Source organism: Salvelinus alpinus, chromosome 6 (genome assembly GCF_045679555.1).
Source record: "Salvelinus alpinus chromosome 6, SLU_Salpinus.1, whole genome shotgun sequence".
Lineage (NCBI taxonomy): Eukaryota > Metazoa > Chordata > Actinopteri > Salmoniformes > Salmonidae > Salvelinus > Salvelinus alpinus.
The window spans coordinates 54465452-54492627 of NC_092091.1; the positions used below are offsets into that span (position 1 = coordinate 54465452).

Genomic DNA, 27176 nt, shown 5'->3' on the forward strand with positions numbered 1-27176 from the left:
GCAATTCACTGCTCGACTGAGGGACCTTACAAATAACTGTATGTATGGGGTACAGAGATGAGGTAGTCATTCAAAAATCATGTTAAACCCTATAATTGCACACAGAGTGTGTATTCCTGACAGGTGTCACTGTCATTGTACTAATTCTCTCACTGTTCTCTCCCGTCTTCACAATGACACAAAGGTGTCAACCGTTGTGTGTGTTTCTGTGTTCTAATATGAGATGGCTGCCATACACAAGGGATTATGGCACACACACACACAAACACGAACACACACACACACACACACACACACACACACACACACACACACACACACACACACACACACACACACACACACACACACACACACACACACACACACACACAAAGTTACTTCACAGACAAAGCCTCTTTCCTCAGTTCTCCTCCCTCCTGGAAGGCCTAGTGTCTCTTAGCACCATTGAATTGCTCCCTCTGGGGCTGTGACATAATTACTATATCAGACCCTCTGTGTAATTCCTGCTTTTCTGCTCCCGTCTTTCCCTCCCCCTGTCTCCCCTCTGCCTCCTCTATGCCTCCACTCTGTCTCCTCTACAGTGAACTCCAAACGTATCGGCACAGCAACACATGTTTGGTTATTTCGGCTCTGTACTAGAGTACTTTAGATTTAAAATCCTACAAGAACTATGGGTGTTAAATAGCAGACTGTCAGCTTTGATTTTAGGGTTTTCATCTATATCAGGTAAACCATTTTAGAAATTACAGCACAGGAAAAATCCTATAGAAACACTTGGTTCAGTTTTCTTTCCACCAGACACTGGGAGATGAATTCACCTTTCAGCAGGACAATAAGCTAAAACAAGGCCAAATCTACACTGGAGTTGCTTACCAAGAAGACAGTGAATCTTCCTGAGTGGCCGAGTTACAGTTTTGACTTAAATCTACTTGAAAATCTATGGCAAAATCTGAAAATGGTTGTCAAGCAATTATCAACAACCAATTTGACAGAGCTCAAAGAATTTTGAAAATAGTGAAATATTTCTGTATTTAATTTTCAAGAAATTTGCAAAAAGGTCTAAAAACATGTTTTCACTTTGTCATTGTGGGGTATTGTGTGTAGATGTGTGAGATAAAAAATATATATATTTAATCAATTTTGAATTCAGACTGTAACATATCAAAATGTGGAATAAGTCAAGGGGTATGAATACTTTCAGAGATCATAGCAGGTAGATGTGAAGCATAAAAATACTTTTAAGTACTACTTAAGTCGTTTTTCGGGGCATCTGTACTTTACTATTTACATTTTTGACAACTTTTACTTTTACTCCACTCCATTCCTAAAGAAAAAATGTACATTTTACTCCTTAAATTTTCCCTAACACACAAAGGTACTCGTTACATATAGAATGCTTAAACAGGACAAAATTATGGCACCTATCAGTATAATGCATCCCTACTGCCTCTGATCTCTGTAAATTATGTCTGAGTGTTGGAGTGTGCACCTTTCTGTCCTTAATTGAAAAATAATACGAAAATAGTGCCGTCTAGTTTGCTTAATATAAGGAATTTGATGTATAGCATTTACTTTTACTTTATACTTTTACTCAAGTATGACAATGTTGTACTTTTTCTACCACTGCACTTAAGGACATTTAAAACCAGATACTTTTAGACTTTTACTCAAGTAGTATTTGATCAATCAGTCGGAGTTGATCAATCTGTGTTTTCAGTCAATTGGTTATTAGACCAACATTTAAGTTATCAACAGCTGTGGCACTGTAGGTCATTGCCATTTTAAAGATATACTGTAAGATTAACACTTGTTTGGTCGATAAATACTGTGTAATAGAGCTGTGAAATACACCTCTTAATAAAAGTGAATGAATCGCTTTTGGGTTACCGTGAATACCATTCGCCAGATCATAGTTTATCTGCATTTTTTGGGATGAATTATACGGTACAAAAAATACAACATATTTTCATGGGTAGAAAGAATAGGGAGGCAAAATGAGATTGCCTTCCCAAAGAAATCAATTTGACTTTTGATTCCTATAACAAGATGTAACACTACATGAAGTCTCTCTTTTTGGGCCACTAATGGAGAGGAGCATTGCAATTTGGGAGAAAGTAATAGCTCTGAGCTTTCAGCCTCTATACTCCCCTGAGATTCATGAAATCAAGTGTGTACGTGTAAAGATCGGTCGATAGATTTGAATGACAGAAACACATTCGGCTCTTTAGCTCTGTGTTTGTGAAGTGAGACTGCATGTGATATTGAATAGCTGAATAGCAGTCTGTCTACGCAGGATCGAGTGTCAGTCTGTGCGATGTGTAAGTGCAGACCATGAATCAGGTATGATGGAGGGTTTGGCCAACATGGTAACATGTTGGCCAGGTCCCGTGTGGCTCAGTTGGTAGAGCATGGCGCTTGCAACGCCAGGGTTGTGGGTTCAATTCCCACAGGGGGACCAGGATGAATATGTATGAACTTTCCAATTTGTAAGTCGCTCTGGATAAGAGCGTCTGCTAAATGACTTAAATGTAAAATGTAACACGAACACATGTTGGCTCCATCATAGAATAGGTATCAAAGGCTCAAAGATGACACCTAAATAACCAGTCATGTCAGATATGGGTTGGAGCTAAGCTGGGCCAAACTCTCTCCATGTATAGTATGAATGCCTTTCAGTGAAAATATGGTGTGTCTATTATAGCCAATCATGTCAGGTGTTGGTTGAAGCCAAATTGGCCACACTGTCCATATAAATTGTGTTGGAGTACAAAAATGGCATCTTTAGCCAATTAAGTCAGGTTTCAGTTGGAACTGAGTTGGCCAAACTATGTTCATGTTACGATTGCCTTGGACTGCAAAAAATGGCATCTTTAGCCAGTCATGTCCTGTTTTAGGTTGGAACAGAGTTGGCCAGACTGTCCCTCTACGATTGCCTTTTCAGTGCAAATATGGCGTCTATAACTAATCATGTCAGGATTCGTTCCGAACCAGGTTGGTCAAACTCTTTGGTGCAAACATGGCGTCCAACAAACTCAGCTTTGGACACTGTGACCCACCTGTCTGCGCAGATCCCTGGTCTTCTTGGTCATCTTGTCGATGGCAGAGTTCAGCGGGTCTCCTTTCTCTTTCCTGCCAGTCTGTAGAGAGAGAGAGAGGGGGGAACAGAGAGACACAGTGTTACCTCAGTGTTACCTGTGTAACATTACTAATTCATCATCACACACACAATTGCTCACATCAAAAAAGTGCATTATGCTTGTAATACACTACAGGAGGGAATGGGAGCACAAAGGTTTGTGCTGCGGTTAAAAGGGAGGAGAGGAGGGGAATAATTCCTGGAATACTCTCTGCCTCCGGTTTCTTATACAGTAAGTGCCTTTGGCTGTTCGAGATGTAAGAGAAAGCAGCAGGGCTGGATAAAAGAAGAACGTGAGGGTACTAGAATACACACCGATTGAGAAGGAGAGTACAGAGCAAATAAGATGGAGTGGTGACAGACGTCAGACGAAGACGACTTGCATGGGAGCAACTATGGAACCGTTTCTGAGAAATTCCATCAAACATGAAACCAAGTTAGCAGGTGAGGTACTGTAGGCTTTTGGAGGTACACAAGCAATTGTAACTAGGTGGGTTTCTGTACATGCTAACTAGGCCACTTGGACAGGGTTGATAACACCAGCCGAACACTACGAACGGCAGCTTTAATCCAGCTTCTATCTCAAGGGGTTTTAGCGCTCAACAAATGACGCCGATTGTTGTTAGTGAATGTGTGACTAAAAATACTAAATTATAGCTTCTTTCTCAAGGGTCTTTAGCTGTCACTGAATAAACCCCTATTCTGTTAGCGAGTAAGCGGCTAGAAAGACAAAACAGAGAGAGAGAGAAAGAGAGGGGTCAATATGAGGCCTTGTCTTGTTGGAGAACAATTAGGAGTTTTTGTGGTGTTAGCAGCAGCTAGGCTGCTGGCCCTTCCTTCTGCCCCCTCTTCCCCCAGGCCCTCTCAGACAGTCCACAGCTGGTTACAGTCACAAGTGTCACCTCACGCTAAATGACAATAACATCTATCCCACTCTCTCTCCCTCCCTCCCTCTCCCTGACTTTCACTTTCTCTTTCTCTGTTTCTTTCTTTTCTCTCTCTCTCTCTTTTTTTCTCTCAAAAAATAGAACAATCAAGTGGTGGCCATTAAATATTGATGGCAGACTAAAGGCGAGCGATGTTCCATTTCAAGGGTCACGGTGCTGCAGCAAAGTAGGTGAGATTCCATCTATTGTCTCAGGGATCGGCGAGGAGGGGGGGGCGAACAGGGGGCAAGCAACAGGCAGCGTTCCCTAGGGGGCCTGGGAAAAGGACTTGGGCTCGCCGGGCCGGGCGGTTGGCTGGTTGGCGGTTGGATGCATTGTCATGCCTCAAGCTGTGAACAGTTAATAAGTATAAAACAGATTGCCTATCAGAGATATAAAATCCATTACCGCCTGATGGAATCAAAGGAGAATCACTGCCAGAGAGAAGGATAAACGGTCCTTCCCAAAAAATATTCATTGTTTATGGGCTACGGCGAGCGTAAATAATGCTGAAGCTGAGACAATGATATTCCAAAGCATTCTGGTAATTACCTTAGTAGACTCCCTTTCATTTTCGCAGTGACCCCTTTGGAGCGTATGGGGTCCCATTTGAAGGCCTATGATGATGAAAGGGGAGATAACCTTTGCGTCGGGGACTTCCATTAAATATGGCATAAAGATGCTATCATTAATGTTGTGTTAGGAATTTGTTTGGGAGGGTTTAATAGGGTGATTAGGGTGGGCGATGAGGCGGCTTGATTCCTACAGTCAGGGGTTAGATGTCAGGGGTTAGGCATTGCCCACAGCTACGCTTCTTAACCTCATAACCTCGGGAGGGAGGGATGGATGGAGAGGAGAAGAGAGAGGGAGAGGGGAATAAAAATTACAAGAAAGGGAGAGGAAGAGAACGAGCGATAAATTAATGGCAAAAATGAAGGTGAGTGAATGCAAGAAAGAGGGGAGACAAACATATGCTAAAAAGAGAGCAAGGGGAGCGATACATTGGACATACAGTATGTAGGGGACTTCAATAGAATCCTTGGGGATGTAAGAAGGCGGGTTTAAACAAACACCCTTTAACAAACACTGTTTGCCACTTTTAACATGAATTCAGTGACAACCAGGTGCAATCTGCTGGCTAGACTGACAGCTCGGTTCATTAGAAGCGGTCTCTTACTGCAATGCCTTAGTTAGCGAGCCCATCAAAGTTAGCGAGCCCATCAAAGATCCGAATCAACAGATTGTACAGAGACGCCGGTGATACTCCAGGCAAAGCAACAGCAGAGAATACAACATTAATTGCCTGGTTGCCATAGCAACCCCATTCCAATTCCAGCCCTACAGTGGAGTGTGTTAACATCATTATCTTGGTGGGAAGAGAGAGCAACCTAACATCTACAGATGTAGGATCTTAATTTGATCCCTCTTTTTTTTGCCCAGCAGGAAATTCAAGATTTACAAAGGCTTCTAAAGTTTGTAATGTCAAACTTGACTTGACCTAATGATACATCTCTCAACCCCCTACAAAAATGTCCATTAATTAGAATCCACATAATAATACACATTTCCTTTTGCTGCAGGATTATTTTCATGCTGTGGCAAACTGGCTGAAATTAAGATCCTACATCTGTACACAATCTCCCCTCCTAGCCTAGCAAAGCAGAATAATAATAATATGGAGGGTAGTGTAGATACTGGACATACCGATGAGTGGTAAGGATGACCATTTACATGAACGGTTAGACATATTTTGGATGTGAAAACCATATCCTCATTATGTCACTATGGGAGAGTTTCACATGTCTGGTCCACTCTATTACAGAGCCATTACAGTACTACATCCACTCCGTTATACAATGCTAGATACGGGAGATAATGGTGGCCCTTATAGCCCTCAGTGTGACGTTCGCCATATTACAGGCCTACATATTGTTGCGTGTCCTTGGCTAGATATCCCACTTCAGTCTTGTTGGAGTGTTCATTATTTGTCCCACTGAACTGCACCAAGTCTAAGTCCCAAATGACACCCTATTCCCTATATAGTGCAATACTTTTGACCAGGGCCCTGTCTCCGTTGACTGAACTATAGATTTCTTAAAGGAGATGTTGTGCTAGGGAGGATGTATGTGTCGTGTTACCATTATCCGTATGATACTGAAAGCAGAAAAGAACACTCAACGTCATCTGTCGTCTATTTGTCTATTTTGTGCCCCAATCAGAATTCAGATCAGACCTCTCCAACTCCCTTCATTCATTCTTTCATTTTTTTAAATATTTTTTTTGTCGTCGTTTTCCGCGCGTGGTGCCTCGAGGTTAACGTTTTCTGTCACTCTCAATGTGTTTGTCACCACCAGGGCTATAAACATTATTGTTTCCCATTAGTCCTGAAATTGCTTCCCATCAAACAAGACAAAAAAAAATTGCGAGAGGGGAATGCCCCCAGCAGATCGCTCTAAACTGCGATGGCCCCCCTCTTTAAAACCGCGCCTCCACCGCCCAAGAGCATTCTCGGGCCAATCATAGCAATTTAAACGGTGTCCAGGCCCTTCGGGCCCCTCTGCCTGTCCACAGGGTCTTATTTGGGTCCCTGGGAGAAGTAGGCACCGGCGAGTGGGTAGGCACGACCCAAGGGTTATACACTCCAAAATACCTATTACAGAGCAGGAACAACTTCCTGTCCTAATAAAACAACCAATCAGAGACCTCTATTTTGAGACATGTAACAATGGAGTGATAACCTACTGTAAGTGACAGCCATAAGGGTTGGCAAGACAGCACAAACACATCTAGGATCAGGTTAATGGAGTGGACTGTTCTTCCAGAATATTCTTACCTTATCATGAGGGGTTATTCAAGTGACCCTCTTGTCCTATTTTTTTATTACTGTTACTTTTTTCGAAATATTGTCTGGTCTGGTTCAAGAGGAGTGAGATCTTGCCTGACACACTTAGCACGCGGGTTTATGGGGAGACTCTCTTATGGAGTACTTCAACTGGCACTTGAATAGGTCACTCTTGTGAAAGAGATGTGATCTCAATGAGAATAACCCACGTAAATAAAGAACGCAAACACGGCCCTCCAAATTGTGACTATTTGTACGTTTTATAAATATTGCCTGGCCTTGGGTATTGTTCTGTTCAAGACGATTGAGATCGATGACAGCCCATGCTAAATACACGTCTCTGTGTACAGCGAGGCAGTGAGTGTCAATGACTGAGTGGGAACCCTACACAATGTCTACATCCCTAGTCCTATTTGGGGTCAAAGGTTAGGTCTAAAAGTTCTGGTCTCTGAAAGACAACCATGAGAAAAAAAGGTCCATTGAAATAGATATGATTCCTCCCATTCATTTAATGTATTGCTGTTTTGCCCTTGGACCAAGGCCACTGCAACCAGTTGATACATGGATTTTCCCCCATATAGATGTTGAGCAGCATTAGGAAGTCATCATTTGAGACACACACACACACACACACACTCCTCAGCCACGGTCCTAATGGTAATAGAGCACAGTGCACCAAACAGTGAGGAGAAACCCTCAGTCTCATAATCTGGATTGATAGGCCCGGGCTGCAAGCCCATATTTAACTAGGCAAGGGGAATGGAACAAAAGGCAAACCCACCTAGCATACACACAAGTGTGTGCGTGTTTTAAATGGTTCTTCAGCTCTTTTAAGGTTCCTTGGAGAACTCTTGCCCGATAAAGAACCTTTGAATTAACCAAATGAGTCCCACCGTAATGTAGGTACGTTTTCGACTTCTAACCCTTTTTATTAAACATGTTTTTGAGCTACAGACTTCTGGGTTGTCTGTGATTAACGGTGGCTGAGCTAGAGTGGTGTTTCTGAGCTAGAGGGGTGTTTGTGAGCTAGAGGGGTGTTTGTGAACTAGAGTGGTGTTTGTGAACTAGAGTGGTGTTTGTGAACTAGAGTGGTGTTTGTGAACTAGAGTGGTGTTTGTGAACTAGAGTGGTGTTTGTGAGCTAGAGTGGTGTTTGTGAACTAGAGTGGTGTTTGTGAGCTAGAGTGGTGTTTGTGAGCCAAGGAAGGATCCCGAAGGGGTCCAGGGCCAGGTCTTATTACAAAAACGTCTATGAAAAGTTGAGACTCTCACAAACACACACATTTTGCTCTATGACACTCACAAGCTACACAAGAGTCGTTAGAAGGTAAGGGTTTTTCTACATTCCAAGGACATAGTGTCTATTATACTGTAGTAAGCTCAGAAAGTGGCTGTCACAAACTCCATACTCCACACAGTTGTCACTGACTATTTGGATTTTCATTTCCCGCTACGCTAATCAATTCTGTAGTTACAACATTCATATCAATTCATTTTGATCAGATTTTTGTATCGGTAACCTTATAATATGTCAACTAGTTTCATCTTCTACTTGTAGCCCTGGTTGTCCTAAAATTAAAATGATGTGTGTAACATTTCTTGTGTTGATTCAAGAGTTAAATTAACACTCAGTTGCATAAAATAAACTCAAATGTTACCTTTCCCGCAGTCAAATGACCAAATCGAGACCTCATGGGTGGAATGTTATTTATATATATTTTTTTCTTCATAAAATCTGGTGTTTCCATGTCAAATGAGTTTGTTATATTTCAGTCTTCTGTGATTATATATATATATATATATATATATAAAGTGTCATATTGGGACTCAAACTCACAATTGAATGCATTTTAACTCTATATCTGACAGGTATTTCCTTTTTTTAACCTCTACGGGATCAGTGTCCTTAAACCGAGACGGTTGTTGCTCAATATATGATAATGTGACTAGAAAACGTTGTATACGACAGACAACTTTCCGGGACATAGATATATCTTATCTAACTGCAGTGTGTAATAGCTACTGTAAATTGGACACTGCAGTGTCCTAACAGTGTCCTAACCTAGTGTACCACGTTCATCTGTACAAACAATAGTACGCAAGTATTTACACCATGCGACCACGCAGCCATCATACCGCTCAGGAAGGAGACACGTTCTGTCTCCTAGAGATGAACGTACTTCGGTGCAAAAGTTGCAAATCAATCCCAGAACAACAGCAAAGGACCTTGTGAAGATGCTGGAGGAAACATCTATATACACCGTAAAACGAGTCTTATATCGACATAACCTAAAAAGCCGCTCAGCAAGGAAGAAGCCACTTCTCCAAAACCTCCATAAAAAAGCAAGACTACGGTTTGCAACTGCACATGGGGACAAATATCATACTTTTTGGAGAAATGTCCTCTTGTCTGATGAAAGGCTTCCAACCGTGAAGCACGGGGGTGGCAGCATCATGAATGTGGGGGTGCTTTGCTGCAGGAGGGACTGGTGCACTTCACAAAATAGATGGCATCATGAGGAGGAAAATTATGTGGATATATTGAAGCAACATCTCAAGACATCAGTCAGGAAGTTAAAGCTTGGTCGCAAATGGGTCTTCCAAATGGACAATGACCCCAAGCATACTTCCAAAGTTGTGGCAAAATGGCTTAAGAACAACAAAGTCAAGGTATTGGAGTGGCCATCACAAAGCCCTGACCTCAATCCTATAGAAAATGTGTGGGCAGAACTGAAAAAGTTTGTGCGAGCAAGGAGGCCTACAAACCTGACTCAGTTACATCAGCTCTGTCAGGAGGAATGGGCCGAAATTCACCCAACTTATTGTGGGAAGCTTGTGGAAGGCTACCTGAAATGTTTGACCCAAGGTAAACAATTTAAAGGCAATGCTACCAAATACTAATTGAGTGTATGTAAACTTCTGACCCACTGGGAATGTGATGAAAGAAATAAAAGCTGAAATAAATCATTCTCTCTACTATTATTCTGACATTTCACATTCTTAAAATAAACTGGTGATCCTAACTGACCAAAGACAGGGAATTTTTACTAGGATTAAATGTCAGGAATTGTGAAAAACTGAGTTTAAATGTATTTGGCTAAGGTGTTCGTAAACTTCCGACTTGAACTATATATACAAGGCAAAAATGTCATGTCATTTTTAATGCGAAAAATTAAAAAAATGTGTGTGTGAGTTGTAAATTCCACACAGCTCCTTTATACACCTTTTGTTTCAAAGTATATTTGTTTAAGACTACCAAGAAACACTCTATGTGACCCTGATTTAACCCACTGCAGTAATTAATAGTAACCAGAATTTAACCTAAACCATGAACATCATTATCATATTTCCCAACATACTCTATTGCAGGTTGATTTGTTTAATTGTTTGTTTCAATCTATATTTCTTTCACTGATTGATTCCTTAATTCATATTTTGCAACTCAAATATAAACAACATACATTTTTCTAAATTATTCCAATCTGTTACTTGGACTTAATGCACCCGCTACTGAAATGGTTGTTCGAGTTTAGATGTTTAAGGTTGTCACATATCTTATTCTTTCCAACAACCGTGGCTGTCATTTTGAATGCAGATTGCGGGTGAATAGAAATTCTAAATGTTGTACATCCCCACTCTGGATGGATTCCAATAGGAATTACACATCACTTTGCAAGCCAGCATAATGTGACTTGCAGGCCTGATGTGACCTGTCAATAGAGCCTTGCATGGGCATTCATTTTAAGCCTGAGCCCTACCCATGCCTGCGACATTCAGGCCCTACCCTACCCAGGCCCAATTGCTTCTGCGAAACGTAACCTGAAATCTGCCCAAAACCTGAAATCTTTGATAAAAAATCCTCTGTTAGTAAATCTATTAGCTGCTCCTCTCTGTCTGTCACTCGCTCCCTGTGCGTAGCTCGCTCTGCTCATAGCACTCTAAGTCTGCGAATATCCATAGCAACGGCTCCGCTTGGGCTGCTCTGCTCAATGTAGAGACGAGAGAGCAGTTAGTTGACAAAACTCAAGGTATATAATTATATTCCGTGAAATAATCTCTCCTATTTAATATACATTGAAGCACTTCTGACACCATGATATGATCTTAGACATACATGACTGTACTGCGCAGCAGAGCGAATGCAAATTGTGATACCTGAGCCCTGCCCGTACCCTAGTTATTGATGAAAAACAGGCCTTACCCGGCCCTAACCCCATGTATAATGTCAAGGCCCGTCGGGCTCGGGTCGGTTAGCAGAGCTCTACCTGTAAGCTATGAGTTTCAGACCACTGTATTAAAACTTGGCCCTCAAAATAATGCCTTTTGAAAAAGGTTCTGTATTGTCTTAAATAATTATATTTTAATGACAACATATGCACTTACAATCTCACTCGGTGAAGGCCACAGGACTGAGAATTACTGAATGCAACAACCATGTATCCGTCACTAGCAAACACAGTCATGGGTGGCTCTGGTAACTAAAAAATGTACGCGACAGGTACCCTGGGAAATATTCAAATAAGGCTTAAAACCCTACAGCAGGGCAATTCAACTCCGGTCCTGGAGGGCTGAACCCTTTCCGGGTTTTGTGCATGTGCGTGCGTATCACACACACACACACACACACACACACACACACACACACACACACACACACACACACACACACACACACACACACACACACACACACACACACACACACACACACACACACACACACACACACACACACACACACACACACACACACACACACACAGAAGCCAGTATCACAGAGGAGAGGACATGACAACATTAGTCATCCAGGCTGCCTGGAGAGCCACATGCTAATGTGTCATTTAAGCGCTGTAGGGAGGCAGAGGATTAAGAGATCTTGCCACCCAAAGTAAAAAAGAGAGCAGAATCAGAGGATGTTCAGAATGGGAGAGCTTCTCACCTAGACTCCTGTGACTTAAAGGGGCATTCTGGGATTCAAACGACGACACAGAGTCAATAGCTATATGGTTATTCATTTCAAAGTCCAAAAATAGATGTTCCAATTCTAGATTTGACTGTTAATTAAGACTCGTATGTCTTATATGAGTTCCACCCTAGGAGAATAGGAGCATCAAAGACAAATAGATAGAGAGGAGACACTCAAAAACCGTTGTATTGTATTGCATTGTCATAATACACATCGTGGCGGAGGATTGCACTATCAATGTCATTACTTTGTATTCAAAGTCAAAAACCCTCGTCCGTGCTTTTGTGTTTTTTTTCTCCCAAGAATTGATAATCGCCCTGGCCTAGTTGCCAGCTAGAGCTCTTCCAAATGTGCATTACGTAGATTATGAAACGGTGAAATACAGCGGCCTGAATTCTAACCAGGGAGGAAAAAACCCATCATCACACTAAACCTGGTATAACAGGCTCGCTCTGGCTCCTAGTAGAATGCTGGATAAAGTCAGTCAAATGGCACCCTATTCCCTTCATAGTGCACTACTTTGGACCAGGGCCCATAGGGAATAGAGTTTCATTTGGGGCGCACATTCTTTCCCCAAAACCCCACTAGTTTACCTCAGAGCTGAATATATCTTATAGTACATTACTTGTGTATCTGCGTTTCATGTCGAGTTATGTCAATACATTGTTCCATAGACACTGGTGCAAACGGTTATTACTATCGTTGCGATGCATAATCATAAGCGTGTAGGATCCAATTGGAAGTTATCCCCTTCATATTTATGGTAGTTAAGTCAAATCAATGCATTGTGCCATATACCCTAGTACTAACGGTTATTACCACCATTACAATGTACATTATAGTCTTCGTAATTGATATAATTATATAAATATAGTTACGTCACGTCAATACATAGTGTCATATACCCGAGTCACTAGGGTCTCGTGGTATAACTAGCTACTATTAAATATTACTATCATTTACATCATTACAATGTATGTCATCAGACATCTATTCGCCATGGAGAATGTATTGCTCATAATAAAATGCTAAATAGAAGTGTTTTGCCGTCACAACGTCATCCCGATGTTGTCAAAACGTCACCTAAATTTTAGCCTCCGACAATGAATCATAGGTTACAGTGGTTGAATCATATGCCTCACGCTCCCCATGGCCAGGTCACAGCTGTGGTCTGTCGGGTGTGTGTGTGTGTGTGTGTGTGTGTGTGTGTGTGTGTGTGTGTGTGTGTGTGTGTGTGTGTGTGTGTGTGTGTGTGTGTGTGTGTGTGTGTGTGTGTGTGTGTGTGTGTGTGTGTGTGTGTGTGCGTCTGTGTGTGTGTCTGTGTGCATCTGTGTGTGTGTGTGTGTGTGTGTCTGTGTGTGTATGTGTGTGTCTGTGTGCCCACCCAAACTGTGCTCACACACCTTCCACACAGGTCCATTTTCCACCTTGACAACACAATAGGGAACAGCAACCAACAACCCTCCATTCATCCATCACTATTCGTCCATCCATCCTCCACACACAGCATCATGTGTGTATTTCACGACACAGACCACATAACGGAGTATGCATGTTGGGGTTTCGTGGTTTAATTTCAACTCCCCAAGGTGTTGTCAATGGCTCCCATTCACAGACTGTAAGGGTCTCCCATCTGCTCATTGTTTCCCCGATTCATTCTCTAAGGGGACTCTTTCCCTTCATTCATTTTACATGGTTTTGGGTGGCATCGTGGTGATAAGCTCATATCGCTCATAGGTTCCGCGGCGGTTGGATAATGGAAGTGGTAATGGCAAAGTGATTCCAGCTTACCCAGGAGACTGGTGGATGGTAGAAACAGCTCTCGATGTGCAACAGCTGGGACCAACATGCTGTTCCTTCTCCTCTCGCTCAGTCTCCGCTCCAATCACTCATGTACTGTAGTGCACTCAGCGCAAATTGCTTTGCTGTGCACCCTTCCCTCCTCCCATCCCCACTCGCTACCCACTAATAGTGGAATAAGACATGCAATTCTCGGGCCGAGGCAGACTGAACATTATTTGGATGTCTAGTGCCATGTGAGAGCGAGAGAGGGAAAGAGAATGAGGGGGGAGAATAGAGGAGATGATGAAGGGATCTGCGTTCAATAAGGGGGCACGGTGGAGGCAGACAGCCAACGAGAAAGAGAGAGAGAGGTAGAGCAGAGAGAGAGAAAGAGAGAACGATAGAGGTATAGAAAGAGAGAATTGACAGATACCCTGTATATTGAAGAGAGAGAGAGCGAGAGAGAGAGGGGTAGAGCAGAGAGATAGAAAGAGAGAACGATAGAGAGAGGTATAGAAAGAGAGAATTGACAGATACCCTGTACATTGAAGAGAGAGCGAGAGAGAGAGAGATAATAAAATGGTCAGACAACAAAAGAAGAGAGCTTTTTTTTGTTGGTTCGGCACAAAGCACACGTCTCATTCTCTCAAGATCAATGTGTTAAATGATATCAATTCCGGCTCCTTGTCAATTCAATTAAGGCCCAATGCAAGGAACAATTACTGTCCAGGTTGGTTACACTGACTCCAGGCTTAGAGAAAGAGGAGAAAGAGAGAGCGAGGGGAGATAGAGAGAGAGAGAGAAAGAAAGAGAGATCGAGAGAGAGAGGGAGAGAGAGAAACCACATTGGGTTAACAGTAGATAATGGTTCAGCCGGATCCTCATTAAGATAAGTTGAGCTGCTCTATAGCGGTGTGCGTGTGTGTGTGTGTGTGTGTGTGTGTGTGTGTGTGTGTGTGTGTGTGTGTGTGTGTGTGTGTGTGTGTGTGTGTGTGTGTGTGTGTGTGTGTGTGTGTGTGTGTGTGTGTGTGTGTGTGTGTGTGTGTGTGTGTGTGTGTGTGTGTGTGTGTGTGTGTGTGTGTGTGTGTGTGTGTTTGTGTGTGTGTGTCGGTGGTTCCAGGGATGTGCAGCAACCATTTGACTTGTTCTAATTAAGTGGAGCTTAAAGAGCCACAGCGAAACTGCGACCATCAGCCTGGTTTGATTACAGGATAGCAGCACAATAAACCAGCCTCTCCATGCCTCCCCAGCGAGCGTCTTTTTTTTGTGTAGAACGCGGTGAGATGAGATAATATGACTATGTTGTGTTTTATCCTGAAATTAACAATTAGATTAACTAGCAGAAAATTAGGTCTTTCAAACTCAAAATCTTTCTAACTCAGTTTCTCTGATTAGGTCAAGACATATATTCAATCAGTGGTGGAAAAAGTACTCAAGTGTCATACTTGAGTAAAAGTAAAGATACCTTAACAGAAAATGACTCAAGTAAAAGTGAAATTCACCCAGTAAACTACTACTTGAGTAAAAGGCTAAAAGCATTTGGTTTAAAATGTACTTAAGTATCAAAAGTAAAAGTATTTAGCAAACCAGACTGCACACTTTTCTTTTTTTTTTTTTTACTGATAGCCAGGGGGCACACTTCAACACTCAGACATAATTTACCATCAAAGCATTTGTGTTCAGTGAGTCCGCCAGATCAGAGGCAGTAGGGATGACCAGGGATGTTCTCTTGATAAGTGTGCGAATTGGACCATTTTCCTGTCAAAATGTAAGGGGTACTTTTGGGGGTCAGGGAAAATGTATGGAGTAGAAAGTACATTATTTTCCTTAGGAATGTAGTGAAGTAAAAGTAAAAGTTGCCAAAAATATAAATAGTAAAGTACAGATACCCCCCCAAAACTACTTAAGTAGTAATTTAAAGTATTTTTACTTAAGTACTTTACACCACTGATATTCATCAATGGCAACCATTGGTTAAGTTTGTTAAAGGTGCAGTGGTATTATATAACCAAGTAGGCCCATAAAACTCACTGGAGACAAGTCACAATAAACGTGTGTGGGGGGTCATAGGTCAGATAGGAAGACTCACTCTTAACCTTTGTCCGACACTGAATACAGACAACTTCTACACACACACACACACACACACACACACACACACACACACACACACACACACACACACACACACACACACACACACACACACACACACACACACACACACACACACACACACACACACACACACACACACACACACACACACACACACACACACACACACACACACACACACACACACACACACACACACACACACTCATAGTCATCAGTGTGATTTCCGCTTCACTACATTGCAAAAGCATATGCCTTGGCTCGCCTGGTTTGTATCAGTGTCTGCTTCTCACATGGCCAGTACTGGTATCACATAACCGTGTTGTTTTTAAATGGGTTCTCCTGCCATTCTGGTTTAGTGTGTAGCATAGCTCCCATAGCTGTGTGTCTGAGGAGGAGCAAGAGAGTGCCTTCTGGCAAAAAGTCTCTCATGTCTAACGGCCTTTCTGCATATTCTTCCCATTACACACACACACACACACACGCAGGCACACACAGACACGCACACATGCACACACACGCTTTGGAGCTGCTCTGTGCTGTCTGATGCTATTATTGTCCGTGGTCAAGGGACAAGCAATGGACAAATAAACAAGTGGGAATCCTAAGCTAATCATAAGCTATATACAGCACATGAACATAATGCGTGGTTTCATGTACATGTGTGACGAGCACAATGGTCAGACATATGCTATTTTGGATTTATTTTTATTTTTATATGAAAATCGCAGAAAGATTGCTGGGCGACCAGAATATTGCAACCGGTGATTTCTGTAAAACCTGGGAATTCCGGAAAAGTTACTGGATTTTTGCAACCCTAGTATGCACGCACCAAATTGAAAACAAATCGAGTAGATAGCTGATGCAAAAGGTTAAGTGAAATCTGAGTCGAGGAGGAAGCAACTGGGCTCACCTACACGTTCCGGAATCCCCTCTTACATTAAGAACATCACTTAAGCAATACTGACGTGCTGTGTTCCTTTGGGCATAACAATGCGGTCAAAGAACAATTATACCTAAAAAAAAAAGAAGAATATTCTGTCATATGCAAACATGGGGAAGGTAGATTGAATTTGACTGCATAAAGGGGCAATCAACAGTTGCGACATCCCCTTTTGTACTTCAAATCTGATGATAGGAACCCGTTGATTCTTGAGGAACAGAACATATAAACACCTCACTAGTTTAGTTCAACTGTCGTACCCCATCAGAACCCAAAATACAAGCTTGTTTTACACCACTTCAATGTTTGTAAACAGATCAAATATAACCACCATGTAGCCTAAAAAAACATGATTAAATCTTTAATTGATATACCATGGATGGTCAGTCATTGCATCCGTAGCTCTGCCTATGAATTTGAGAGTGGGTACATTTCTCCAGCCCCATCCCTCGGCTTTTTACTAACCTAGGGGCGGGGAGGACACTGGCGATTGCCGCTAAAACTGATGTATCCTTATTTGATGAGTCGTTCCCGGAAACACACAAAATCCTTCACTGAGCAGACATTATGTAACAGGGTGTAAAGGTTTAAACATAGAAGGCAAAAGAGGGAAGGAGAGGAGAGGGAAACAAAGAGATAACACTAAACGTGTTGGACTGAGCGCCAAGGTCTGTAGTACAGAGGGAGGGAGGAAGGGTGGGTGGGAGGAAGGGTGGGTGGGAGGGAGGGAGAAAAACGAGGAGGGGAAGGAGTAAGGGGGTGAGGGCTGGCTATCAGGCCAACACAAAACCCCTCCGATTCCTGCTGCAGGAGAGGCAGCGAGACTAGAGCACCGGCGCTGCCTGCCACTCTGAATGGCAAGTGGCTCGGGAGAGAAGGAGGGAGGGAGAGAAGGAGGGAGAGAAGGAGGGAGAGTGCGTGTGAGAGAGGCCGGTTGGGTTAGAAACCAGAGAGGTGTGAGAGAGAGAGATAGAGAGAGAGAGAGAGAGAGAGAGAGAGAGAGAGAGAGAGAGAAGAAAGAGAGAAGGGTGACGCTCCTCTCATCAGTGAGGGAGAGAGAGAGGAAAAACGAGGGAGGGAGGAAAAAAGAGGGAGGGAGAGAGGGGGAAAGTCCGGACATCACTGACGCACACTGTTCCACCGAAGGGCCAGTCGGCCCTATTTATCAAGCACAACGAGGGGCTATTTCTGTCTCTCCGGTGTGGGGGGGGGGGGGGGGGGGGGTCAGTAGCACCAGCACCGCGTGACCGCAAAGAGCAGACAAACACAGAAATAAAGAGGAGGAAAAACAACAAGCGGTTCTCATGAACACATTGTGATTAGTAACAAGCAGCAGCAGCACGAATCATGTATGTCTCTCTCCCATAAACACCTTCTTTATTTTCCCTACAGCACCAAAGTGTCTGAATCTCAGTAAACAGTGCTGCTAAGCTGTGTGTGTGTGTGTGTGTGTGTGTGTGTGTGTGTGTGTGTGTGTGTGTGTGTGTGTGTGTGTGTGTGTGTGTGTGTGTGTGTGTGTGTGTGTGTGTGTGTGTGTGTGTGTGTGTGTGTGTGTGTGTGTGTGTGATAGACTAATAAATAGAGTGTGTACGTGCATGTGTGTTATATTGCGAGCGTGTGCATGTGTGTTTGCGTGCTCGTGCACGTATGACGTCGTGCGCGTACGACGTGCTCGTGCACGTGTATGATTTCACATCTGTATGCTGCCCAGAGCTTGCTAAGAAACGTGCAATTTTCCCTGTGAAAACCCTGCATCGCTGACTGTGTACCTGTGGAGGGTGAGTGGGAGGCAGACCAGATAGACACCCACTTCTGCAGCTCCAGTCAGGCACAGATCAGACCAGACAGTGAGAAAGTTACAGACGCACAAATAGCACGCTGCCCACAAAAATGCTAACCTCCCATGCAATTGTAATGGTGAGAGGTTAGCATCTCTTGGGGGTATGATATTTGTGTGTCTGTAACTTTCTCACTCGTCATTATTCACAATTCATTCAAGATCATCCGTAGTCATGGTAGCATCCACATTAATGCAGAAGTGTTTAGAAACATTATATTCTTATTGATAATACAAATTACTACAAAATGACACAATACATTATTTACCATTAATTTATATTGGGCACAAAATAATCTGAAAGACAACCAAAACAAACCGTTTGTAGAGTAACACGTTTGATGCAGTCATTGCGTGCTATAAATATGGGACCAACTACTTCACTTTTTACTGCCTTAATACACATACTGTATAAGTGAATTTGTCACAATACTTTTGACCCCCTAAAATGGCAGGAAACTATGAACAAAAAGTGCTGCATTTTCTGTTCACCTGACATGGATGAAAATACCCTCAACTTATAGCTGACAGTCTGCACTTTAACCTCATAGTTGGATCATTGTTGGATTTAAGGACCACACTTTTGGAGTATAGAGCCAAAAGAAGAACAAATGCTTCACGGTCGTGCACTACTTTTGACCAGACCCCTACGTGAGCCCTGGTCAAAAGCAGTGCACTATAAAAAAGTCTGCCCTGGTCAAAAGCAGTGCACTATAGAATAGGCTGCCCTGGTCAAAAGCAGTGCACTATAAAATAGGCTGCCCTGGTCAAAAGCAGTGCACTATAAAATAGGCTGCCCTGGTCAAAAGCAGTGCACTATAAAATAGGCTGCCCTGGTCAAAAGCAGTGCACTATAGAATAGGCTGCCCTGGTCAAAAGCAGTGCACTATAGAATAGGCTGCCCTGGTCAAAAGCAGTGCACTATAAAATAGGCTGACCTGGACAAAAGCAGTGCAATATAGAATAGGCTGCCTTGGTCAAAAGCAGTGCACTATAAAATAGGCTGCCCTGGTCAAAAGCAGTGCACTATAAAAAAGTCTGCCCTGGTCAAAAGCAGTGCACTATAGAATAGGCTGCCCTGGTCAAAAGCAGTGCACTATAAAATAGGCTGCCCTGGTCAAAAGCAGTGCACTATAAAATAGGCTGCCCTGGTCAAAAGCAGTGCACTATAGAATAGGCTGCCCTGGTCAAAAGTAGTGCACTATAGAATAGGCTGCCCTGGTCAAAAGCAGTGCACTATAAAATAGGCTGCCCTGGTCAAAAGCAGTGCACTATAGAATAGGCTGCCCTGGTCAAAAGCAGTGCACTATAAAATAGGCTGCCCTGGTCAAAAGCAGTGCACTATAAAATAGGCTGCCCTGGTCAAAAGCAGTGCAATATAAAAAAGTCTGCCCTGGTCAAAAGCAGTGCACTATAGAATAGGCTGCCCTGGTCAAAAGCAGTGCACTATAGAATAGGCTGCCCTGGTCAATCCGTTTAAGGAACTGTTCACAATACTGGGCGATGTAATCCCATTCCATCATCGTATTTCTCCTGTCATTTATTAGTTCATTTCTTTTCTCGCCGCTCGGTGATGGATCAGCTAGGGGGATCTGCCATCGCGTTTAGGGCGGCGAGGCCATGCGCTTCGGCGGTGGCCCCAGGGCACCTGGGAGATATCGTGGCGGTGAGTCAGGAAGGGGCCACTCCATTCGTCTCAGGCCCATACATGACCCCCAAGAGTGGGGAGCTGAGCTGAGGGGCTAGGCTATATCTTTCAGCACATTCAAATAGGAACGAGGAACTGAATGTGTTTCTTAACCCTCTCAAGTGCACAACTGCAAATACAAATTTGTAGTAACACACGCATGCACACACACACACACACACACACACACACACACACACACACACACACACACACACACACACACACACACACACACACACACACACACCACTTAACTGCTGTGGGTCAGGAGGGCGTATGTCTGTAACCCTACTCACCCCAATCCCACTCACTTCCCCTCTCCATGGCAGTGCCTGTTGACACATTGCTCACTGTCTCCCAGTACGCCTCCCCACCTCCCCACAGGTCGAGTCATGGTGACCTCCAGTCTAAGTGATACTGCACTTAGGCCACAGCCAGGATTAGAACTCAGCAAATTGGCACCGGCTGGAGCCCTGGAAGGGGAATTGTTATCCCACTACCACACTTTTCTGCCTGTTTCTCATTTTTCTCCATACATTTTAGCTGTCTATCGCAATCCACTTCTCACCAAGTGGAAACGTTTTTCTGGGCCCCGTTTGGTTCGTTTTTTGCTCGGTGTCTGTGTAAGCTTCGATCAGATTGGTGGACTGTGGTTCTGCGTAACTACTCTGGAGGTTGTCTGGGTGCATGTTTGAACGCACACACTCGTGCACCCAAAAGCAAACACGCACCACACACACGCAGACCCTCTGGGTGTGTCAAACAGTGGATGAACATGTGATTTGCTAAAAGGTTCAACCTTCTATTTACATGGAACTCACAGAGGGCAACTAGTGCTACCATGCCGTTCCCTCTCAAAAGGCCTCACATGGACTGGGGGACTATTCTGATATTGTAAAATGGTGATATCGACTTGCTCAACGCGTGTGAACGTCAGGTGGTGTGTTTGTTGTGTAGGGTAAGAAAGATGAGAGGTGAGAATCTCTTTCTTCCCTTTTGTGTTCTTTTTACTTGAAATTGGAGTCAGGAAAATCCTTTCAAAGATGTCTCGCTGTCAGTGGTGTTTATTCATGGATGCCAAGGGAAGTCAAGCATCCCCCAAGAATGTACCAAGACATTTTTTTTCTTCATAATTTTCCATCAATTCACAAGAGGCTACATAACCAAAAGTATGTGGACACCTGCTCATTGAACATCTCATTCTAAAATCATGGGTATTAATATGGAGTTAGTCCCTCCTTTGCTGCTATAACAGCCTCTACTCTTCTGGAAAGGCTTTGCACTAGTTGTTGGAACATTGCTGTGGGGACTTGCTTCCATCTAGCCACAAGAGCATTAGTGAGGTCAGGCACTGATGTTAAGCCTGGCATGGGCCGGCGTTCCAATTCATCCAATGGTGTTTGATGGGGTTGAGGTCAGGGCTCTGTGCAGGCCAGTCAAGTTCTTCCACACCAATCTCGAAAAACCATTTCTATATGTACCATGCTTTGTGCACGAGGCCATTGTCATGCTGAAACAGGAAAGGGCCTTTCCCAAACTGTTGCCACAAAGTTAGAAGCACAGAATCGTCTAGAATGTCATTGTATGCTGTAGCGTTAAGATTTCCCTTCACTGGAACTAGGGGGCCTAGCCCGAACCATGAAAAACAGTCCCAGACCATTATTCCTCCTTTACCAAACTTTACAGTTGGCACTATACATTCGGGCAGGTAGCGTTCTACGCACATCCGCCAAACACAGATTAGTCCATCGGACTGCCAGGCGGTGAAGTGTGATTCATCACTCCAGAGAACACGTTTCCACTGCTCCAGAGTCCAAAGACGGTGAGCTTTACATCACTCCAGCCAATGCTTGGCATTATGCATGGTGATCTTAGGTTTGTGTGGGGTTGCTCTGCATTGAAAACCCAATTCATGAAGCTCCCAACGAACAGATCCTGTGCTGATGTTGCTTCCAGAGGCAGTTTGGAACTCGGTAGAGCGTTGCAACCGAGGACAGATTATTTTTTACGTGCTACGCGCTTCAGCACTCGATGGTCCCGTTCTGTGAGCTTGTGTGGCCTACCACTTCGCGGCTGAGCCGTTGTTGCTCCTAGAGGTTTCCACAATAACAGCAATTACAGTTGACCTCTAGCAGGACAGAAATTTGACGAACTGACTTGTTGGAAATATCTATGGAAAGATCCTGCTATTCTATGACGGTGTCACGTTGAAATCCCTGAGCTCTTCGATTTTATACACCTGTCAGCAACGGGTGTGGCGGAAAATCCGAATCCACTCATTTGAAGGGGTGTCCACATACTTTTGTACATATAGTGTTCTCACCGGAGAAAGCATCCGAGTGAGCAAAACAGCGCCCCTCTGTTTCTGTATGTCTAGCCCATCTATCTGATGCTGTCTGGTCAAAAATAATATGACATTGTTGCTGTCCGTAGAACTGAATGCAAGGTCAGCCAGCGAGCATTTGGCCTATTAGCATTTGGCCTATTGGCTATGATAAAATAATAGCCAATCAGCTCAGCGTTGAGCTAAACTGAGGGAGCTCAACTTTGAATGGTCCTGGCACACCAAAAGAATTTGCCAAGGGAAGCCAGTTTGGATTTGGCTTCAATCACATCGAGAGCAAAATGCCATAGACAGAAACAACGTGAATTGCTGCATCTCATTGTGTTGTTGTCCTCCAGTGGCTAGCTAGAAACGGTCTCTTTCCTAAATTAGCTAAAATTGTCCCTTTCCTAAATTTGCCATGGATGGAGATAGGGATTTGGACTCATAGTTTTACTTAATTCTCAGTACTGGCCAATGACTATAAGCGTGATTCTGATCCAACCATAAATGCATACATTGTGCCCCTGGCCTGAGAGGATGGAAGCTCAACATGTAGCTAGATGTAGAAGGCTAATGTTAACTAGGTAGCTCATCGTTGCCCGTGAAAGGAAGTTAGGCTACTGAGCAAGCATTTTAGCCAGATAGCCTAGGACAACAAAAAATAAAAGCGTGTACTGTATGACAGAGTGATAGACCATTTCGTCAACAAGAAAGAGAGGAGGATGGCATTGGTGTTTCTCTACAAGTGAGGTGAATCAACACTCTTTTTCTACCATTGTGCATGCACACGCACACACACACGTACACACAGGATTCAGCACCATGGACAGCCATGTCATATTTACCTTACGTTGATTGGATTCAATTGTTTGCGGTATCTTTTAGTTGTCACTCTAATAGACTAAGCAGAGGGGAGTTGATGATGTTGAAATGTTGAAGTTGAAATGGTGCTGGAATAGTGGAAGCAGCTCCTGTTTAGCGACTTGCGGTTAACTCTTCGTGGTTCCAAATGAATAGTTGTTTAGTAGTAGTGTGGGAAACATTACCTTGCTTGACCATGCTATAGGTCGCGTAACTGTCTGTTAAAGGCAATATGCTTTGCGGACTTCACCGGACTGGTTCCCCACTGGTTTTCCCCACTCACTGCTCCTGCCCAATGATGTATTCCTTTTTTCTTTTTTTTTTAAACAGTCTCCGGCTGCAGACAGAAAACAATCCAGCCTTGAAAATTGAGAGACAACATCTCGGATTCTGAGGGAAGTCGATAAAAGCCTGTATCACACTTTCTCCTTTAACAACCTTCCCTCAAAGTCTATTGTAGGAATCATCAAACGTGTTATATCTTAACTACTATCCTTCAAACCAACCTTTCACAAAGTACCGTTTTAACAAAAAAGAAGAGCATAAATATTGTGTCATCTAAAAAGGACTGCACTTTCCTCCATAAAATAGACGTAAGAGCAGCGCTACGGAAATGTCTACAAATCTTTCTAGGTCATAAATCCCTTTACACTATTACTGTATCGTGCTGATGTAGATACACTGTCTGAGGATGATGAGATCATCAGCAGGTCCCATATTGGCCTGGCCAGCAGCACCAGCTGCTACAGCCTGGGAAACAGCTGGAGAAGGGAGGCCTCCGACCAGCATGGCAGAGCCCTATGAGGAACATACTGGGAAGTAGTCAGGGTTGCCCCAGGGATGCCTCCTGTGCATTTACATTTACATTTAAGTCATTTAGCAGACGCTCTTATCCAGAGCGACTTACAAATTGGGTGTGTGCTAAAGTGCCCGCTGCACTTTCTGAGGGTCTGACAGGGTCAGGTCTCCACTCTGGGAGATACAGTGTTAATTATCCGGGGCACCCCTCAGAGGAAATGGAAGGAGTGAGAGTGAGAGACTGATAGAGTTGAGGCTCCACTGAGAAGTATTGTGTACGAGCACAGGCCATTGCTAACCCTGCTGTTGTAGCTAGTATGCTATTCGCAACTGTTGGTGCTAATACTAACTAACACTTTCATATACACTACATTGCTGCTTACAGTATTGCTGACGTGACAGCTGAAGCTACGCTATGCTTCACCGCTAACGCAATCGCTAACTTTCAAAAAGGATCAAATCAAATCAAAGTTTATTTGTCACGTGCACCGAATACAACAGGTGTAGACCTTACAGTGAAATGCTTACTTACAGGGGGAAAAAAAGTGTTAGGTGAACAATAGGTAAGTAAAGAAATAAAACAACAGTAAAACAAAAACAGGCTATATACAGTAGCGAATAGTGATATTGCTAATATTGCAGCAGAGACAGAAAGAGAGTGAGAAAGAGAAAAAAAGACAGCCTAGCATTGGCAGAGCTAATGCTAACTCTGTTGCTAACCAAAAGTCAAGAAGGGGTCAAGGCTCCTCTCAGATGGGCTGTCGGGCTCTGCCGCGTTCACTCCTGCAGTCCAAGAGTAAACACCCATAATTGACATTGATTGGCCTCTAAATGGTAGAGGAGGACACTTAATTATGAATATAAAACAGGGCCGACGTAAACAGCAATAAGGAAAATAACATGCGAAATTAGGCTCTACTTGTCATTGTTTTGGCACATCGACGAAATAGGTTTTCTCTCTCTCTGTGTGCTTGTAGAGAGAGGGAAGCAGAAGAAGAGAAGAAGCAGGGGCTGAGGATTTATTTTGTCTTGTCAGAGGGACTTGCCTTCTGCTGATGGGTGCCAAATCAGACAGGCCCAAGGAAAGCAGTGTGGTTTATTCCACAAGATTTCAATGGACTATAATGGGGATTGTTCTATTTACTGAGTCTTTATGAACAATATGTCAGACTATAGCACTCTTACCTGGTGGCAAAACTGGTTGAATAATCCCAATGGGTTGCGGTTTTGTCCAGTTTTACCAACTGGGTAGCATTAAGTATGGTTAAGCATGGGAGTTTTTTCTTACCACGTGACCAGAACGAGAAAAACTCTAGGACCTAGACTTTAATACAGTGTTTTTGGACAATGACAAATTTCAAGCTGTTTCTGAGGTGGTGTTGCCGAAATTACGGCATGCCAAAACATTCCGATCAAAAGCACTTTGTGGAGTTTGATTCATTCCTAATTATGACTCTGGAAATGCTGGGCTGGGTTCTTTGATAATGACACCCTCCATCATGTCAAATTGAAATGCCGCCATCGCTCACAAGGGGGTTTGATCCTTCATCGTGGCATAACTGTCCCTTTGTTACATCCACCCCTGCAACATGGTATCAATGCTACGCATCACATTATAATTATTCTACAAAAAGATGTTTCGTGCTCAAGAGGTAAAAACATACAGTCGACTCTGACATTGACTGGAGCTCTGACATTGTCTACGCTCAAAGCCCAGGAATTACCGTTGTTCTTTTTCGTTTTGCCGTTACCTCCATATAAGTACATATTATAACTCTAGAAGGACATTAGCATCCAGGCAACATGTCTAAAAATAATCCACTACTGTAAAGGAAAGCGTTGATCAAACAGCTCATTAAATATAAACCAATATTGTGTAAACCAATGTATTATAGATACAGTGCCTTTGAAAAGTGTTCTTTTTCACATTTTGTTACGTACAGCCTTATTCTAAAATGTATTAAATCGTTTTGTCCCCTCCTCATCAATCTCAAACAATACCCCATAACGACAAGGCAAAAACAGGTTTTTATACATTTTTGCTAATTTATAATAATAAAAAACTGAAATATAACATTTACATAAGTATTCATACCCTTTACTCAGTACTTGGTTGAAGCACCTTTGGCAGCGGCTACAGCCTTGAGTCTTCTTGGGTATGACGCTACAAGCTTGGCACACCTGTATTTGGGGAGTTTCTCCCATTCTTCTCCTGCAGATCCTCTTAAGCTCTGTCAGGTTGGATTGGAAGCGTTGCTGCACAGCGTTTTTCAGGTCTCTCCCGAGATGTTCGATTGGGTTCAAGTCCAAGCTCTGGCTGGACCACTCAAGGACATTCAGAGACTTGTCCAGAAGCCACTCCTGCTAGGGTCACTGTCCTGTTGGAAGGTGAACCTTCGCCCTAGTCTGAGGTTCTGAGCGCTATGGAGCAGGTTTTCATCAAGGATCTCTCTGTACTTTTCTCTGTTCATCTTTGCCTCAATCCTGACTAGCCTCCCAGTCCCTGCCGCTGAAAAACATCCCCACAGCATGATGCTGTCACCACCATGCTTCACCGTAGGGATGGTGCCAGGTTTCCTCTAGACGTGTCGCTTGGCATTCAGGCCAAAGAGTTAAATCTTGGTTTCATCAGACCAGAGAATCTTGTATCTCATGGTCTGAGAGTCTTTACGTGCCTTTTGGCAAACACCAAGCGGGCTGTCATGTGCCTTTTACTGAGGAGTTGCTTCTGTCTGGCCACTGTACCATAAAGGCCTGATTGGTGGAGTGCTGCAAAGATGGTTGTCCTTTTGAAAAGTTCTCCCATCTCCAAAGAGGAACTCTCGAGCTCTGTCAGAGTGACCATCGGGTTCTTTGTCAACTCCCTGACTAAAGCCCTTCCCCCCCCCCCGATTGTTCAGTTTGGCCTTGCGGCCAGCTCTAGGAAGAGTCTTGGTGGTTCCAAACTTC

General features: G+C 43.4%; 1 protein-coding gene across 1 annotated transcript in view; it reads right to left on the bottom strand.

The window, feature by feature from the left end:
* LOC139578900 (catenin alpha-2-like) overlaps positions 1–27176 on the bottom strand; it is a 707491-nt gene that overhangs the window by 169978 nt on the left and 510337 nt on the right. Inside the window, exon 8 of the mRNA XM_071407028.1 lies at positions 3060–3140. Within this exon, the coding sequence (XP_071263129.1) occupies positions 3060–3140 (81 nt within the window). The remainder of the gene's footprint in view (positions 1–3059; positions 3141–27176) is intronic.